The 19520-nt window shown below is 41.0% G+C and overlaps 3 protein-coding genes across 3 annotated transcripts; 1 reads left to right on the forward strand and 2 right to left on the reverse strand.

The window, feature by feature from the left end:
- The first annotated feature begins 421 nt into the window (after positions 1-421).
- Positions 422-5994, forward strand: LOC116514555. The gene is made up of 6 exons (XM_032226141.1): positions 422-489; positions 601-699; positions 898-1023; positions 1211-1345; positions 1476-1625; positions 1723-5994. The coding sequence occupies exons 2-6, from the start codon at positions 636-638 to the stop codon at positions 5556-5558; spliced, it is 4311 nt and encodes a 1436-aa protein (XP_032082032.1). The 5' UTR covers positions 422-489; positions 601-635; the 3' UTR covers positions 5559-5994.
- A 1905-nt stretch (positions 5995-7899) lies between these two features.
- Positions 7900-9210, reverse strand: LOC116514632 (uncharacterized protein F54H12.2-like). Its single transcript, XM_032226250.1, has one exon. The coding sequence runs from the start codon at positions 9208-9210 to the stop codon at positions 7900-7902; it is 1311 nt and encodes a 436-aa protein (XP_032082141.1).
- A 2255-nt stretch (positions 9211-11465) lies between these two features.
- LOC116514633 lies at positions 11466-13370 on the reverse strand. Its single transcript, XM_032226251.1, has 3 exons — positions 12207-13370; positions 12030-12116; positions 11466-11908 (listed from the first exon to the last, which is right to left on the reverse strand). Exons 1-3 carry the CDS (start codon positions 12475-12477, stop codon positions 11466-11468), a joined length of 801 nt encoding a protein of 266 aa, XP_032082142.1. The 5' UTR covers positions 12478-13370.
- Between the last annotated feature and the right edge of the window lie 6150 nt (positions 13371-19520).

Below are 19520 nucleotides of genomic sequence, written 5' to 3' on the forward strand. Positions count from 1 at the left end.
TGTTTCTAATAAAAGCTACAAAATGAAGAATTTTTGAAGTCTGTTGTTATTTCCTATTGGTAAAAGGACATTTAGAATTCTCAGGAGGGGTGGGGGATATTGGTTATACAGAAAGCAAATTTTAGGGGCATGGTTTCAGGAACACCAATAGGTTTGTAGGAATACGTTCTACGTCAACACTATTGGAAAGGTGTGATATAGCTGTTTAAAAGCTGATAAGACGTTGGTGGTCAATTAACCTCAGACACTGTGCACGGCTGACCATAGAAGAAGACTGCTTCAGAATGGCAGAAGCTAATGTGAGTACTTCTATAACTATTTAAAATATAGATCTTCAATATATATATATATATATATATATATATATATATATATATATATATATATATATATATATATATATATATATATATATATATATGTAATATCAACCATTATGTGTTTATTAGGAGGAGGTGACAGATTCGCAATGTGTGAAAGCATGTGAAGGTATTATTTTTTCTTTTCTGGGTAAATCTATAGATTGGGGAGTGGGGGGGGGGCAGGGTGGTCGTTTTGTCTATCTGCAGAGCTTCTATTACATTTCAACTATTGTTTCAGAGTGTGAGGAAGATGAGTTATACGCAAATCTCACCATGCCTACAGATTCACAATATAATTTATACATGAATGCAAATCAGTTACAAGGGGAAATAGAAGGTATGTTAATTAATATACAGACATAACTACTGTTTAAATGGTAAAGTTTGTCAGGACTTATGATGAAAGGTTATCAAAAAATGAGTGTGTAAGGGGGATGGTGCTGGAGGGGCAGGTTTCAAACTAGACATTTAATATATTAAGGTTATAGTTTTCTGTAGCAAGAAGTACAATTATATGAATTGATTTTTCTTTTAGATTGGAGTGACATTAATGATGAATTGTTTGCCTTGTTAACTCTACCTGAGGACTCTCAAGAGTTTTCCTATAGTGGAGCCCATGGAGTTGCTACATTACAAGGGTCACAAGAAAGCGAATTAGAAGGTTTGTTATTTATTTTACAAGATAAGTATTGCTTTAAAAAGATGTATGTTGTTATAGAGTGTAATAAAGAGATAAACCTAACAGCAATATGGGTGGTGTGGTTATGTGTAATGCTGTATTTAGTAGTATTTATTGTAATAAATATGTGAAAAAGAGGCACACTCACGGTTCTACGTTCCTTTTTTAGAATGGTGGAATAGACAGTTGCAGACATGGTTTCCAAACATCAGTGCCACCCCTGTACAATCGGGAGGTGGTCCACAAGCAAGAACAACACAGGGGCAGGACATAACACAAGGCTCACAAGAAATGGATATGCAAGGTAGGATCTGTTATGTAGATACATGCATTAGAAAAAGCAGTACTTATATATATTTCCAGGCTGTTTTAATATATTCTTTGCACTATAATAAGTAAGAAACCTAACCTAACTGCTAATTACGAATCTACAGATAGTGACAGCGAACAGTTCTCTGCTGATTTTCCAAGGCCACAAAGCGATCGACAGAGTATTGCACCACAGCAGCACCCGTCAAGCCCTGCACAGGATTTACAAGGGATGGAAAATGAACCCCAACCATCAACATCTCGTGGAATACAAGGTTAATTTAAATGCAAAAAGTATTAGTAAATAGGGATATTTGAAGTTATTAAACAGTAAAAGATTCTCAAAATGTCTTTTTTTATTTATTTATGTAGAGCCTGTTTGTAAAAAGTCAAGAATGTGGGCTGACATCCCTCAGAGGACGGTAACAGACAGTGACAATACCAGTGAAGAGGATGTTATGTCAGGAACCCAATCAGCAGATGAGGGGGAGGCATTGGAAGACTCAGCCACGCTAAGTGCAACAGAAATCCCAGAGGTGTTCCTCGAAAGAATGCAAGCATGGCATAGAAACTTTGAGAATTTCACGGCGACAGAATACTATGAGCGTTATAGATTTGTAAATATGGAATATGTTCAATCATTCACGCAAGCTATAGATATTATTCATAATGAGATACAGGGCCTTTTGAACCGTATTTCCAGGGAGATAAGGCCCAATGATTTTATACAATTGCGGATGGATGCTGAGGAATTAGGGAGGCCCTTATTTAGTGTTAGGAGGCATCTGGAGGATTTAAATGCTGATCAGTTCCTTAGTTATGTAGAGAATTTATTACAGAGCAACGTTGAACTCTTGTGGAGGAATTCTTTGGAATTTACAGTCACTATTGTGAAGAACCGGGAGGGTGGAGGTCTTAGGAAATTAGGAACAGTTCTATTCAGTAAGGTATTGGAGAAGAAAAAACAGCACCTGATTGATTTCAATGTGGAGGGGATGTTTCTGTGTTTTGCAGGCAGCCTGCTGACATTGTTAGATAACGGGACGTCTACTAAACAAGAAATTATTACCAGAGCTGTGGCCCTACATAAAACCCTGGGTATTCCTACAGATCACAGAATTGACTTTTCACAGATACACTTATTTGAGGACTACTTCGGTATAACTATAAAGATCGTGTTTTACCATGAAGGGGGTTGGAGATTTTTTGTAACAGGAGGGTCCCTGGAAGTAAGAGTAGAGTTTATGCTGTTACACGACAGTCATTACTACGGTGTAAAAAACATAAAAGGCTTCATGGGTGCTCGTTACTTCTGCAAGATGTGCCACACAGCATATCACCATAAATTTAAGCATGATTGTCAATATTTTTGTCGAGCCTGCACAGGCTCAGAATGCCGCAAATTGCCAGGAAGGAGTGTGAAGTGCCAAACGTGCAAAACGCTTTGCAGATCTAAGTCATGTCTTGAAATGCATGAAAGGCTGGCTTCGGAAGGAAAAATTAGTTGTGAAGCTAATGTGTTTTGTTCTAGGTGTGGTATCTATGTGCCGGCCCCACACACCGAATGTAAGAAGGTAACGTGCGGGCAGTGTGATGCTGTAGTAGATAACTTGGTAGGTCACTTATGTTTTCTGAAAAGGCTTTACAAACCAAATATCGGTGCCAGTTACATTGTGTATGATTTTGAATGTTGTCAAGAAACAGGAACACACATACCAAATTATGTGTATGCTATGGACATGCTGGATGGTCAAGAGGTTAGAAAGTGGGAATGGTCCGGAGTTAAATGTCTGGAGGAATTTGTGAAAACGTTTGTGCAGCCTAAGTTTAAGGGTTCCACATTCATAGCCCACAACTCCAAGAGTTATGATGGTTACCTAATCCTCAGGCAGTTGATTCGTGAAAAGGTGAAGGTAAAACTCTTAACTCAAGGAGGCAAACTGTTATGCATAACCCTACCTATGTTTCACATACGTTTTATTGACAGCCTTTCTTTTTTACCAATGAAGCTTAGTAAAATGCCAAAAGCTATGGGTTTTCAAGGCTCCAAGGGTTATTTCCCTCATTTGTTCAACACTACAGAGAATCAAGAGTATGTTGGAACTTTGCCAGAAGCCAGGTATTATAGTCCTGATACCATGATGCCTGGTGAGAGAGAGGACTTTGAGAAATGGTATGCGGCTAATAAAGATACAGCATTTAACCTCAAAAAAGAGCTTGCATACTATTGCAAAGAGGATGTAAAAATATTACGGAGGGCCTGCAATAAGTTTAGAGAACAAGTTATGGAAATGACAAGTAGAGAATGTTTCACAGGGAGGGGGGGAGATATTCTTGAAGAGAGAGAGATTCACTGCATTGATCCTTTCCAGTATGTGACATTAGCTTCAATTTGTATGGCACAGTACCGATTCATGTTTTTAAAGAAGAACACAATCGCACTGGCGCCTTTGGACAATTACCAGAAAAGCAAGAAAAGCTTTTCTGCTTGCTCTATACAGTGGTTGATGTATATAGAGCATACAGAAGGGATCAACATCCAACATGCACTGCAAGGTGGTGAAAAGCAAGTAGGTATCTATTTTTTGGATGGTTTTGCCGTCATAAACGGGATACCCACAGCGTTTGAATTTTATGGTTGTTTTTTTCATGGATGCCCTATATGCTACAAGCCCCAGGACTTCAATAGTCTGCTTGATTCAACCTATGGCATGTTGCATGCTCGCACTATGGCTAAAGAAGATTACCTACATAGTTTAGGTTTTGTAGTACGAAACATCTGGGAACATGAATGGAACGGCCTGATGAAGAGAGATGCGGGATTGAAACAATTTCTAACAGATAGTAAAATCCCAACACCCTTGAATCCCAGAGATGCCTTTTTTGGGGGTAGAACAAACGCCACATGCCTGTACTATAAACCAAAACAGGGAGAACAAATCTTGTATTATGATTTTACAAGCTTGTACCCCTTTGTGAACAAGAACAAGATGTATCCGATAGGTCACCCTGAAATAATCTACCAAAACTTTGGGGATATAAAACAGTATTTTGGACTTGCAAAAGTTAAAGTGTACACTCCGAGAGGCCTATACTTTCCGGTACTGCCGCATAAGGCAGGCGGAAAATTAATGTTTAGTCTGTGTGCAACTTGTACGGAAAATCAACAAGTCACAGAATGCCTCCATAACGATGAGGAAAGAGCCCTAACCGGCACATGGTGTACTGTAGAATTGAATGTGGCTCTAGAGAAAGGCTACAGAATTGCAGAGATCTACGAAGTTTGGCATTTTGAAAGGAAGTCAAAAAACTTGTTTTCAGGTTATATTAACATGCATCTCCGTCAAAAACAGGAGGCTAGCGGGTATCCCGATTGGTGCAGAACAGAGGAAGATAAAGAGCGGTATGTTCGGGATTATGAAAAGAAGGAAGGTGTCCTTTTACGCAGGGAACATATTGAAGTCAATCCTGCTAAAAGACAGATTGCTAAACTGTTTTTAAACTCATTGTGGGGTAAATTTGGCCAGAGTACCAATCATATGACAACATCTGTGGTGACAGAACCTGAAGAATTATTTCAATATCTTTTTGTTCCCTATTACGAAGTGTCCTCCTGCGAATTTTTGGATGATGAAGCAGCCGTTGTAACGTGGAAAACCGCCAAAAACCAACCTACTAAGTCAACGTGTACAAATGTGTTCATTGCCAGTTTTACAACTGCTTATGCACGGCTAGAATTATACACGTTATTGGATCGCTTGGGGGACAGATGTCTCTATCACGACACCGATTCTGTCATTTTTATTAGCAGAGAGGGGGCGTGGTCACCTTCGCTAGGGGATTATTTAGGACAGTTGACAAGTGAGATTCCCCCAAACACTTCAATCACGGAGTTTGCAGCAGTTGGGCCAAAGACCTACGGGTATGCTTTGTCAAACGGTGCAACTGTGTTAAAGGTGAAGGGGTTGACATTAAATAGTGCCAACTGTGTAAAAATTAATTTTGAAACTCTGAAAGAGCTGATTGATGATTATTGCCTAACAGGGGGTGAGGAAAAGAAAGAGATTCGGGTACAGCAGCCTGGAATTGTTAGGATTAAGAAACAGTGGGCATTGGAAACACGGGTGCTCAGGAAAACTCTAAAAGTTAACTATAATAAAAGGGTGCTCAATAGAGAGGATTATTGTACGCTGCCTTACGGTTATTAAGTATGATGAAAAACAGTGCACAATTTGTACATCCTTTCTCATGTATTATAAGTGGACCTTCCAATTCTGGAAAATCGTATTTTATAAAACAAATGTTAGAACATGGTGAACATGTATTATCTGAAATGCCTCAAAATATTATATGGTTTTATAACTGTTGGCAACCTCTGTACAAAGAATTGCTTAATAAATTTCCCAATATTAAATTTGTGGAGGGGCTTCCTGACTCTTTTGAAGATGCTGAGTTGTTTCCACCAAATCAAACCAATTTAGCAGTGGTAGATGATCTCATGGCTTCTGCTGGTGAAAGTGAGCAAATAGAGAAGGCCTTCACACAGTACGTTCATCACAAAAATCTTAGCATTATTCTCATACTTCAAAACCTGTTTTTTCAGGGTAAGAAAATGAGAACAATAACTCTAAATGCAAAATATTTGGTGCTATTCCGATGCCCCCGTGACCAGATGCAAGTGGTCACATTGGCACGTCAAATGTATCCCTCCAGCACGAGGTTCTTTTTAGAAGTGTTCCAAGATGCAACTAGCAAACCCCATGGGTATCTTTTAGTTGATCTATCTGCCACCACTCCAGAAAACTTTAGGCTGAGAACTGGGATCTACCCGCCTGATTGGCCGGTAGTTTATACTATCAAAAAGAAGGGTAAAAAGTAACTGCTGTAATTGGAGAGCCCCCAATTCATCCAGGATGTCTGAGAGGGTGCGCAGAAATTGGGGGGTTCTAAAAATCTTAGTAAAGGCAGGCCCAAAGCAGAGAAAGGCCATCTTATGCAATGCTAATAATGACCTGGTGGGGGCCATTGCTGAAATAGCTCTGAACACTTTAAAAGGTAACCTGCCTCTGAAGCCTTCACAATATCAAAATTTAAAGAGAAAGAAAGACTGTATTAAAAAGCTGAGTGATAAAAAGATCTCGCTGAAAAAGAAGAAACAGGTTATTCTTCAGTCAGGTGGTTTTATAGCTCTGTTATTGGGTGCTGCTATACCATTGCTGACTAGTCTATTAGGCCAGTAAACATGGAATATGCAGAAAAAATGTATTTGGTGCCAAAGCATCAGATGGAGCAGTTACATGGACGGGCACCTACAATAGGCACTACTACCGTTAGCCGATTGGATGATGATATGAGGACCATTCTTCAGAAAACAGATATAAGTGAAGACGACAAGATAAAACTGTACAACAACGTGTTGCAGAGATTTCTAAGGCTGACCAGACAAAATGACTCTGAGAAAGACATTCTGAAATTTATTCAAGCTCCAGAAACATTTAAACAAGACACTGCTGTGCCGGCCCCTGCACCACCACTCTCCACCACGGATCCAACAACGCAGGAGATATTAGAGGGAGTGAGCACGCGTTACAAGAAAAATGCCTCTCTTTTGTTGAACAAAATGAAACAGCATCAAGACATTTTGGGATGGGATGATTATGGAACCATTTTATATAGGGGTACTAAGGTTCCTGGCACTAACATAGCAGACCTGGTCAAAGGGGTTTCTCAACAACGCTCGCGTACTGCAAAATATTACCCTAAGGGCTGGAACGAGTTTCTGTCGGCTATGGCAGAGATGAATGTTCCAACGGGCTTGCTAGGTTCTAATGTTGTTAAAGAGCAGCTTGAAAAGCTGAAAGAGACAGGGCCCATTAAGCTTGTAAGTTCTACAAAATCACCCTCTGCTATGGCTGATCCTACTGTAGGCTCTGTGTCAGCTCCTAAAAATGTTCTAAATTTTGGTGACTGGCTCCATTTGTGAATAAATAAAACACTGTAAAACATGCAATACGTTTAATGTTTTGTGTTTATTTTATAATGTGCCATACATGTCTGCAGACAACGGTATTGGTTACACGTGCTGGTTCTTCCAGTCTTCATATTTACTACAAACTGCTTCACCATTTGATCGTTTTTGTCATCTTTTTCAGAGTATAGCTTCAAAATATCTTCATAAGGTAATCCTCTCATGCGCTTAATTAGATAAAACAAACAATGCTGTCCACAGGTTATTGCCAGGGGGTTCTGCAGTTGAAGAGTATGGTATGTGTATGTCTTAGCTTGCAGTTCTAAAAACCTCACGATGTCAACGGGGAAGTCAGAGCTGTCTGGTGATCTTCCGTAGGAGTCAAAAAATTCGCCATAACTGTGAGTCGGAAAGTAGAATGCGAGCCAGTGCTGCCCCGGTAAAGTTCTTGGATGCGTGTTCACAATTAGCCCGAAAGGCCTCTTTGAGATTTTTCTCTTGGGTAACAAATCGCTGGGGTATACGCCTAGAAAGAGAGCATTTCCAGACAACACCCGTAGTATCTGTATAGTGTCCATTTCTTACATGTAATCATATAGGACGTTGCGTGTGTGGCTTATTTCAATAAGATTTTCAAAGATTGCATAGAGTATCATGTTGACGGTATTGGGGAGGGGCACAGCAAATCTAATTTCCGCCCTCAGGTTGCCATTCTTGATCAGGGAATAGTGCTCTGAGCAACCTTGATCAGGATTCAAATCAAAACAATATAATGTATAACCATTGTTAAACTCCTCACGGTTAATCAGCACAGAACGGTCTTTCATGGATTTACCGGAAGTCTGTAACAATTGCATATATTCTCTCACAAAAAGGTTATGTTCATAATCGGGTTGAAGGGGTTTTGCAGGAATTTGTTCACCGTCACAATACAGGGCGCAAAAGTTGACATTATAGTGCTGAAAATTGAAAGGGTTTCTTTCATAATTACCACTAAATGCAGCGTTGTCCACGAAGCCGATCACTAACTGTTTAGGTAACTGTCCTAGAAATAGGTTTTCCTGATTACACACAAGACTGCCTGCAGGAATGCTGTAAACCTTCATGCCTACACGATCAATAGGGTATTTGGCGTTAGAGGTAAGCAGCGCCTCCGCATGGCCCAACCGTACACCAGGGGATACTTTTACACGTTTTACAAAGAGAGATGCGCCCAGGATCTGTACTTTGTAATTTTCATTACCATCTCTCATCAGGCAGAACTCGTTTTTACTTCTTGAGAGTTTAATGCTCACATCCACACCGTTAATCAATAGCCTGTCTTGAAAAAATAGATCACTATGCAATGGTCCTAGCAGATCCCATTTACGACTTCCGGCTGTATGTCTAGCTCTCGCTCTGAAACCGGAGTTACCAGCAGCGGTCAACAGTGTGTTCTCCATGAGTGTTGCATCATCCTTGTAAAAACCACCCGCTGAAAATTGGGTGCTCAGGGCATCTCCACCATAATTCAGAATAAGTTCAATAATTGCTCTGTAGGCGTAGCAATGGTGACTCTGTGTAATCACGCGATCCCCTAATGTGACATCCACCTGATTGAACAATGATGCTATGGGGTAATTGACAAGGCTGACTCTTGCACCATCGTCGATATCCGTGCCATCAGCCTTTACAATTTTGCAGCTCACATACAGCAGAGTATTGTTTAAATCCGTGTAATGCTCGCCGTGTCCGGTTATAAAAAATTCCAAGGGTGCATTCGGTGTCAGCGCTGATAAAGGGGGGATCTCGATGTACGTGCAGTTTTCAATGCTTGTTTGCGTAGGTGCCAGTTGAAAAAGATCTAGCTCTGATTTGACGCATTCCTCTGAAGCCTCGTGGATAAACGCCATTTTATATTAGAAGATGTTCTGTTTGTCACTGCGCTTCCTTCCTTGTGAACGTTTCCTCTTTGTATGGCGTGGCTTTTTCGCAACCTTCCTCTTTTTAGGAGGAGGCATAGGTGGTCCAACAGAACGTTTCTTCCTGATTACAGCCATACCAGACCCCTCCTGCCCCGCCCCTACAACACGTGATACAAGCCGTCCTGACACATCTCTGACAATGTTATTAGCAGCCGCTTTCATGTGAGGTTTAATGATTTCTAGGCCTCTCCTCAGTAAAGGCATCGCTTTTCGAAAAAGTCCCCGGAACAGGCCCCCTATACCGGTACCATACATAACAGGGGCTCCTCGAAAACCCGGTAGGCCATTTCCCGCCTGTGCCCGGTAGTAGTCTACATAGGCTTGAGGGCTCCCGCACTTCTTTATCACGACCATCCTTCACTTTTCTGAGGCCTGAAATGAAGCTTGACAATCACCTTACCGTGATAAAAATGCACGTTTTTGTCCTGGTCGGTTTTGATTTCTATAGTAACGGTATCGATGTGATGTTTGCTGACTGGCACATAATGTGGACGGTCATAGGTCACAGTTATGAAATCATTGTCTTGCCCCTGCACAGGTACACAGCGTAGTAACGGCACATAGAAGTCACCTACTATCTGGAGCTCTACAATGTCTGTGTAAACATATAAGGTGTTGAATCCAGGAAACATACCTAACAGCTGTCCAAGTTCACCGCTAACCAGAATGGTATGAGGTTCATCTCCTTTAAGATTAATTTTCCGACCCACTGAATCATAATATAGGGTTGTCTTAGGTCCATCCTTGGCATTTGATATAAGTTTATTCATATTTTCTAACAGTTGTCGGATGCTGTTATAGTACCCGCTTCTCAAAGAAAAATGCCATTTCTTTCTCTCATTAGCAATTTCAAAATATCCAGGAGATGTTAATGTATGCCAGCTATGCGGATATTGTATCTCTGCTAGACCTACTTCCCACGGCCCTGAAAGATCCAACGATCTCGCTAATTGAATAGTAAAATTAGAATTTTTGTTGTTGGGAAACGCAGCCGCTGATGCATTGCTGGGTAGTGTAATATAGAAACCCGACATGTCAAAGATGTTGTACTTCAGTAGCCTTAACCCAACTGTTGAACTTCTCTGGCCAACCATTCCATTTAACTAGAAATTCTCTTTGTTTACCCTTCCCTCTTTTTCGGACTATTTTTTCAATTCTATAGACACGCTCTTGGTCATTAGGTATCTTTTGCATCTCTTCTGGGTAAAAGGTTCCCTGGACGACATCCTCTGCATAATCCATTAATTTATATACAGTTCTTTCCCCCCTTGGTAGCTTTTCCTTGATAATAAATATTTCCTCTGTAAAGGTTTGGTGATAACCCTTTTCAAACTTATCCTTTAGTCTGGATATCCTAACATGATCCCCCACCTTAAAGTCTTTAAACTTTCTGACTGCTTTTAACCTTTTTCCATATAGACGTAGCCAAATGTCTTTTTCATTAGAGCAGCTTACCGTCTTGGGGGCCATCTGGATAGTACGATGGTAAGAGCTATTGTAGCCCTGCATGAGAGCTGGTAACACATCCACATACCTGTGAGTATTTTTAGCTGTAAAATACCTCCATATTTTATTTTTCAGAGTGCGATTAAATCTCTCTATAACTGCTGCTTTAGTTTCACTATGTGTCACAAAGTGATGTATGCCATAACGTTCCAAAAGCATCTTCAGAGGCCTGTTTAAGAATTCTTTTCCAGCATCTGTCTGTAACTTTCTAGGAGCCCTTCCTGTTTGGAAGATGCTCTGAAACGCCTCGGCAACCCCCCGTCCAGTCTTATCAAATAAACAGACAGCCCAGGCATATTTGGATAGCACATCGATCACTGTTAAGATAAATTTCATGCCATTGTTTTCAAAGGCAAATCCTGTTAAATCCACAAGGTCTGCTTGCCACTGGCAGTCTATGCAAGATACTATTGTTGCATTCCTAGGAAAATTAATTCTTGTGGGTTTATGAAGGACGTAGGCATCTTGCCCAGACAGCCATTCTTTGACCTGTTTCAGCGTTAAGTTTTTAATGCTCTTCCGCCCCGCGTTAAATAGCGATGTTGCACCCCCATAGCTGCCCGTACTTTCTGGTCTATAATACAATTCCTTCAGTACCTTCTTATACTTCATCCTGCACCGTTAACCCGTACAATATAACACATGTTGCTCTTTAACATAAACCTTTTATTTGTAATTTACAACATGCTCTCACGAACTTGGTTAGCAGAATAATATCCGTCATCAGAGCTAGCATAATAGACAACCACGTCATCATCGTCCTCATCAACCTCTGTAGTTGCCGTACAGATGCAATCAACACCCCCACATGCACATCCTACAGCTTCGTTGTCATCGTTTGAAAAGTCCCTTTTACCAACCCTTGGTAGCCAAATGGGGTAATCACGACTCTTCAGAATCACGGGTTTAACATCATCATTAATATCCTCAGTAAACGTACTGGTGGTATACTTCGTAGGGTTTCGATAATAGGGGAAGTCATCTGTGGCTTCTTCCTCACTGGAGATGTTTCTAGTGATATACTTCGTAGGTCTTCGATAATACGGGAAGTCGTCTGTAGCGTCTTCCTCACTGGAGGTGCTTCTAAAAATCATGTCATAGTTATATCCAGGAACCGCTTCTGTTTAAATATAAAGAATACCCCATTACTAAAACTAACCGCATTCCCCCACATCCCCTCCATTTATCATATACAATTATCATCAATACACTTAGTAAAAAGTCTATTTAGTTTCATTTACCTATGCTCCCCTCTGCAGTTTCTTCACCGGTTGGTAAGTTTGGTGTTAAGGAGTCCTTCTTGTTATAGTCACACCCTGGAATAACACCTGGAAAAATATATTAATTCATTACTTATCACAGCGATAGCTGGATTATCTCCAAACCTCCCTTCGAATATATAAAATATCTTTACTTACAACTTGCAGCAGCAATGTCTTGTGATAAGCCGCTTCTCTTGGCCGTTACCAGGTCCTGGCGACAACATACATCACAGCCTCCGCCATCTTCATAGTCTTTCACGTTACAGCAGGACAGCCGGCATCCATACAAAATAGGTCTGAAGAACTCTCGTTCACCACCGAACTTAGTGCAACATATTTTATGGCAATCTTTCAGAACAGGCCTTCCCTCGCCCCACGGTGTAGAAGGATCTGCAAACCTCTTATTATTTCCATTGTCAGTCTGCATGTTGGGGTCTCAGAAACCTACGCCTTAAGTGACTAGAAAAACCTCAAAATTCCTTAGTCAAGGCCCTGGCACGTGATTTGGCTGTCTCTGTGCGCATGTGTACCAATATCCAGAATATGTCTGGACATATCTCCCAACCATGATGTGCCCGGCCATGTCTCTATATTGTTTATACAACCCCTGCTGTGTGTAAAGAAATGTCATTATTTGGAATCCACTATTGTTATGTTGACAGACTCCCATTCCTGTTAATTATTTTTACTTTTAATCTTGTGAAAGCAAACGTGTACGAGCCACAGAAGTTGCTTCCTCATTCCTTTAGCTTCTGTCTTTGTAAGATAGTTAACTCATGTACAAGAAAGTTAATTTTCTTCGCAAATATAGTTTTTATTTTATTTTAACATCTCTGTAAAAAAATCCCTCATGTCGGGGGCTCTCTTTGCTTGTATACTGCTTTTAAACAGGCTGTGTAAAACGCACCATGTGAAGTTCCTCTGACAAGTAATTATGACGTCATAATTATTCATACCGAAAGGGATTGTGGGTCTGTTGTGTTTGTCGTTACTACGTCCCCGTGTGAAAGGCCACGGGTGTCACAACCGGCGGGTGCGTGTTTTGAAACCGTGCTACCGGGGATGAGGCTTTCGGGTTCACTGGGGTTTGCCTCACCATGACCTTAAAGTACTTCATTTAAAAAGGAGTTCCGGCATTTTGGGTAGGGGTGGGAGGGGTGGTTGGGACTGAGGGTTAGGGTTAGGGTTAGGGTTAGGGTTAGGGTTAGGTATTGGTGTCATAAATGGGGAGGGGTTACACTGTAAACAAAAACACGTCACAAAAGGGGTGGAATCATAACAAAATACGTCACACAAAGGGGCGTGGCCAAAAACATAAACAATAACAAGGGGGCGGGGCTTATAAGCCAGATTTTGGTATGTACTCCATACTACTCACCTCCATTAAACAGGGTAAGCCTCTATATATAAACAGGAAGCAAACTTAACACTCACAGCACTGATAATATTACCCATTTGGGTAATGAAGTGTCTGGAAGCAAACAACTAAGCTCAAAGAGCATCAAGGATTCCATATTTATATGTTTTATCTTTAATAGTTTCAGATAATACATCCCTGAAATACTCAATTTGAAGCTCAGTTCATCTCAAAATAAGCTCTTCCAAATGTCATTATTCCAGTGGATCACAGGGTTTAAATATATTACATTAAAATTGAGAGAATTTAAACATATTTAAGCTGGGATTTATTAACCAATGGCTGCAAAAAAAATACTGTTGAATATATTGTTATCTATATGCTGTTTTAGAAGATTTTGATTGTCAGGAACATAATGGATCTGCTTTATAACTACACAGGGTCATTTGAAGAAGAAATCAATGTACAGTGTATATTAATGCAACTTTAATATTGCTCTGCCTTAGAGATAAACATATTTTTTAAAGGGATGAACCACTTGCTGATTTGAAATTAGATAGAAGCAAAAGAATGCACACATGCACACACACAGGAAACTAATCATAATAAATACCTCTTAAAATGCAAATGATTACAATAGGTCTTTCAGTTTTATTATTAATTTAACAATATGTTCCATCTTTAAAATTAGTATAAGATATTTGAAAAAATGACTTTTATTTAGAAATGTGTAGTCAAAATATTCTTGAGAGTTTCCTTCTCAGACTATAATTAAGGGCCACAACAGTCAGTCCTAGGTCCTTCTCAACATTGCTTGGTAATATATTCCCCATTTGATATTTTTGCATTCTGATACCTGAATGAAAATTTGAGAAGCATACAGAAAAATACAATTTTGTTTTAAAAAATCTAAGCAGAAAAACCATTTAAAGAAAAGTGTCCTTATGGACAGCAATGGAGTTAGGATGTTCAGAGAAAATATGGCTATGACAGAGATTCAATGGTTTTTTTTGGAATTGTGATGTAAAACAGGAAAGACATTGAAATAAAGCAAACTGATGTGAAAGAGAATATATTCCATGGCATCTTGAGAAATTACACAAGGTCCTTATTGTACACATCCAAAACTTTGAATTAATGGCAAACTTTGGATCACATAAACAAATATGTATTTTATTTTTCTCTTGAATTGGGCTCAATATTAGAAGTAACCAACATAGCATTTTTAAAAAATAGACCCTGGGAGAGCTAGATAATTTTGCAACAGTCAGCTAAATGTCTAGTATGGAAAATCGGTAGAAATTGTCATGAGAGAACCTGCTGACTTCATATACTTGAGTGTTCAAAAGGCCTCTGACAAAGTTCTTCATCAAAGTCTCTTGAGTACGTTTGGTTGTCATTTGGATCCTCTAAAGAAGCAAAAGAAAAGTAGCAATAAATGGACAATAGAAGTGTCTGTGCATTTTGCCAAAATAAAGACGACAACTCTGAGGAAAAGAACCATGTTTATTGCAATGATCAATGGGTGCCTGCTTTACAAGGAAGAGGGGTTTTGAACAGTGTGAAAGCAGATATTTTTACAGAAAATTGATGGCCACAAGGCAGGAATCCTAGAGTTCTCATTCGCCAACCAATTTGGAAAAGCTTGACAGATCCTGATCTGTGTACTTGGGGTGAGTACAATTGTACATTGTTAGGCAAAATGGTCTCTATCAGGAGGACAGCAAAGCCAGGGAAGTCCATTATGAAGAGATGGAATGCTGAGGTCATCAACTGATAGAGGATGAAAGATTAACCTTGGGTTTTTCTAGGTTGCAGTTTCCATGTAAGGACTGACCTTGGGCTGAAATGTGGAGGTTACTATTTTTTGGTTTAGATGGGAGTGCAGAGAACTTTGAATGGAGCAGAGAGGGTTAATTTGGATCTGATGGGATTGGGAAAAGAGAGAAATTGGTTTGACCTTGGAAATACCTAAAAGACAGGAAAAAGGAAGGAGTGCAGTCTCCATTTTGTTGGTTCGGTTAGTTTTTCCACTACAGTAGATCCCATTAAGAATTCTCTTTCTGTAGTACTAATGAGGTCCTTTCTGTACAGTTTTCATTTTCACTCCCCCTAGGATTTATTGGAAAGCCCAAACTCACTGTGCTGCAAACAAATCATAGGGAGTAAGGAAGATGACCTTCATAGAGATACACAGCAGAATATGCTGCCTAGGCAAAAGGGACTAAAAGAGTTTTTAAACCCATAGCAAGATAATATTGCACTCAGGAAGATGCCTCCCTCATTCATTGAACTACAAGGAGGAGGTATTATAGCATAATCAGACTTGCAAAGTGCTGTTATTGCAGTTAATAAAGTTTTGTAGCCTACCTATGGAGTTCAGGGGTCTGATTCAGCCGGTTCGGACTGGTTCAGGTGATCCGGATGCTAATTTTAATCTGGTTTACAGAACCGGTAGTTACAAGGACCGGCTGACCCTGTCCACCCCACCCCGGCCCTCCCAGGAGTCTCCATGCGGCCCGTTCATCATACAAAGTAAGTGCAGGATTAGTGGGGAGGTTCTGGAAGGGTGAATTACGGGCCTATCAGACATATGGAAATGGGCCCATTTCTGGCCTCTGGAGGGCCTCTAGAGCCCAGGGGAGACTGTTCCCCACCCTCTGGAGACTTGAGGAAAGCTTCCGGAGCCTAGGGAGGATGAAAAATTGGTCTTCCGGAAGTCCAGAAACGTGTTTGTTTCCAGCCTCCAGAGGGCCTCCAGAGCTCAGGGGAAGGACGTTTTCATCCTCCTGGAGGTTCAAGGAGTCTGGGCAGGGTGGAACCCCCCCCCCTGCCATTGTGAGCAGGAATCTGACTAGGCCACGCCCACCCAGCAACCGAGCAGAGAACCGGTTGCTAAAAATTTTCAATCCCACACCTGATGGAGTCGATTTCCTGGTCTGATCTATCAAGTGAAGCTAACACATATTAAATCTTGTGATATGTAGCCTATCCTGTGCAAACAGTGCATCTTCCACAAACCACTTTTCACCATCAAAACCTGTTAAATAATCCATCATACACATGCGGTATAGTGATATGAATGTAACTGTCAGTTGTCTTCACAAGGATTAGCTAAAAGGGATAATTATCAATGGGTGTTGGAAGCTGTTCTGTGATATTCCTAATCTTTGCTCCCAGCCAACAGCACACTTCATGAGCCAATGGATTTAATGGGCCCACATTTGTTCCAGTTCCTCTAGTAGTGACTAAAAAAACTAACATATCTAACATAATTCTTTTCTTGGCCATTTGCATTCCCTTTCAGGAATCTACTACAGTGCCTCATGTTTCAGAGTGTATTTTCTCTTCTAAAGTTTAGAGACTAAGCTTTTTTTTTTAAAGAGGGCATGAAAGCTGTCTTTTTGTTCCAGTCACATCCTAACTGTTTGTATTATGCATTAGACATTCTTCTTGGATTGCATTATTATGGTGTGTTCTTTTTTCTTTATCAGATTCCTTTGTAGTATCTCTTTTGTCTAAACTGAGAAGCCACCACCTTCGTTAGTTGAAGTGTGATCACTTACTGCTTAGATCTGTGATATATGGCACGCGTGCTAGAAGTGGCACATAGAGGTATCTCTCCAGGCACGCCTGCCATCACCCACTGCTCTTCTGGGTTACGGTGCGCACATGTACGATGGCCAATTGGTCTTCATGCATGCTGGAGCTCAGGAACCAGAAGACCAGATGGCTGGCACACATGCGCAGCAGTGGTGGGTTGCACTTACCATCACTACCGGTTCGCTAAGTGCATGCATGCACATGTTCCGTTGGTGCATGTGCCTGACTCGCTCTGTGCGCATATGCACAATCCACTGTCTCTGCAACCACTAGCTGATTGTCAGGGCTCGTGCAGGCATCTCACGCTGTGCATTCGTGTGCAATTTCCCCTTTGCTATAAAAACAGGCATAAAGAACAGGTGGGCGGGTAGGTCAAAAGAGCCACTGTACTGGTTCACTCTCAGCTTCTCCGAGCCACTAGCGGTTCGGTCAAACTGTGCCAATTCGGCAGCAACCCACCTCTGATCCGCCTGCTAGAAATCAAAAGCTCAGCTTCCTGGCATGGCATACATGCTAGGGAGCTGCTCTTCCTGTTTCTAGCAGTCTCTTGCGTGTGCCTGCTTCATTTCAGCACTTTGTGCTGAAAAGGTTCACCAACACTGGCTTAGATTACCACAAACCTGCACTTAATTAAAGTATACTGTATGATAGTTTAATCTCAGGCAGGAACACAGTCTGATTGCAAACATTATGACTTGATTACTGATTCCTTTTCTTTTACCAACAAAAGACTACCAACAAAAATTTTGCCAACAAAAGACTTCTAATTTTTTTTTGTTTCTTTTCACGCTCTTATATTACCTGTTCTTAAAAAGGCAATCTATAAAGACTCCTACTTAATTTTTCTCATCAAACTCCATTGGCAATTTTTTTATCAACCAGAAAGCCCTTTATGGCAGGGGTCTCCAACCTTGGCAATTTTAAGACTTGTGGACTTCAACTCCCAGAATTCTTCAACTCCGGGAGTTGAAGTCCACAAGTCTTAAAATTGCCAAGGTGGGAGACCCCTGCTTTATGGTACAGGTGTAGGCTACTTGTAGGAACATTCATTTCCTATTGAATCTGCCTATCCCACCAAGAAGGTAGGCAAACTCTGGGTATCCTCTATAAACAATGCCATTTGGCAGTACCCTGGATGGTGTTGACCCTGCTGGCTTTTTATAGGGGCTTGAAGGGGTGTCTTTTTCTGAAACGGTCCATGTGGAATTATTGTGGACTGACCTCAATTACGTCAGGCTGTCTCTATTTGATGGGTTTTTGTATTGGTTTTAATATTTACTGCAAAAAGTTATAATTGCAAGATGGGTGATCATATAAACATTAAATATTCTTTTAAAAATTCATCTCTCACTACTGAGCACATAATCCTTGAAATTCATATTCTCTCTAATTATTTCCTTCTCTTTTCTCTTTCTCCTATTGAACTCTACTGGCAAACTCCTGTTTCCTGTCCTTTTTTGCTCAGCTGTAATTTTTTGCTTAGCCATCTATCTGCCGTTGAAGCCGGATGCTTTGTTTTTCATTGCTTCTACTCTAACCTCTGGTGTCAGCTCCAGAGGATAGCCTTAGGGGGCTTCTGCTTAGTTCCACATTTACTAAGCTACGGGGTCCTGAAATAGTCCCATTTTATTATTCTTATTGTTGAACAATTAAATGAAGCTGCTGAGTAAGATCATTTGAGGATCAGGGGTTGGATGCTGTCACAATACTAATGACACAGAGTCTAATTCTTTCTGTCATCAAACACAGCTTTGGTGGTGGAAATGCTTGACCAGTGTCTTGATGCTGTAGTTTGCTGGATAAAACTGAATCCCCAAAAGAGGAAAACATTACACAGCTCTTGACTGTGGGACAGTGGTGGGTTCCAGTTCCCGTCGCTACTGGTACGCTGTGCATGGGGCCGGGTGTCCTAGTTGTGCATGCGTGCGCAGCACGCACACCATCACCCTTGCAACACCCAGCTGCTCGGTGGAGGTTGCGCAGGAACCACACGCTGTGCAGGCATGCACAATTGGTCAGTCGCGTTATAAACAGCTATGGAACACAGGTGGGCGGGTGGGCCAAATGAGCCACCATACCGGTATGGTGGCCACTGCTCCTGGTTACTACCGGTACAGCCATACTGGCCCATACCGGCCAGAACCCACTACTGCTGTGGGATTGGAAAGGTCTAGATACGGTTGCAATTATTTGAAGCAGCAGATACAGGCTGGGATTCATCTCTGGCATCATCTTCTTTAGAGTATTTCCAAGTTGCTTACTATCTCTACCCCAGTGGTGGGTTTCAAAAAATTTTAGAACCTCTTCTGTAGGTGTGGCCTGCTTTGTGGGAGTGGCTTGCTGGCCATGTGACTGGGTGGGCATGGCCAACTTGTAAAATGTGGTGAAACTCATTTAACAATGCTCTTGCTGGCTCAGAAACTCTGACATTTGAAGCATGCAAGTCTTAAAGCTGTCAAGTTACAAGACTCTTGCACCCCTAACCCTTTAGAAAAAAAACTCAGGGGTGT

The sequence above is a fragment of the Thamnophis elegans genome, chromosome 11 (genome assembly GCF_009769535.1).
Source record: "Thamnophis elegans isolate rThaEle1 chromosome 11, rThaEle1.pri, whole genome shotgun sequence".
In the NCBI taxonomy this organism is placed as follows: domain Eukaryota; kingdom Metazoa; phylum Chordata; class Lepidosauria; order Squamata; family Colubridae; genus Thamnophis; species Thamnophis elegans.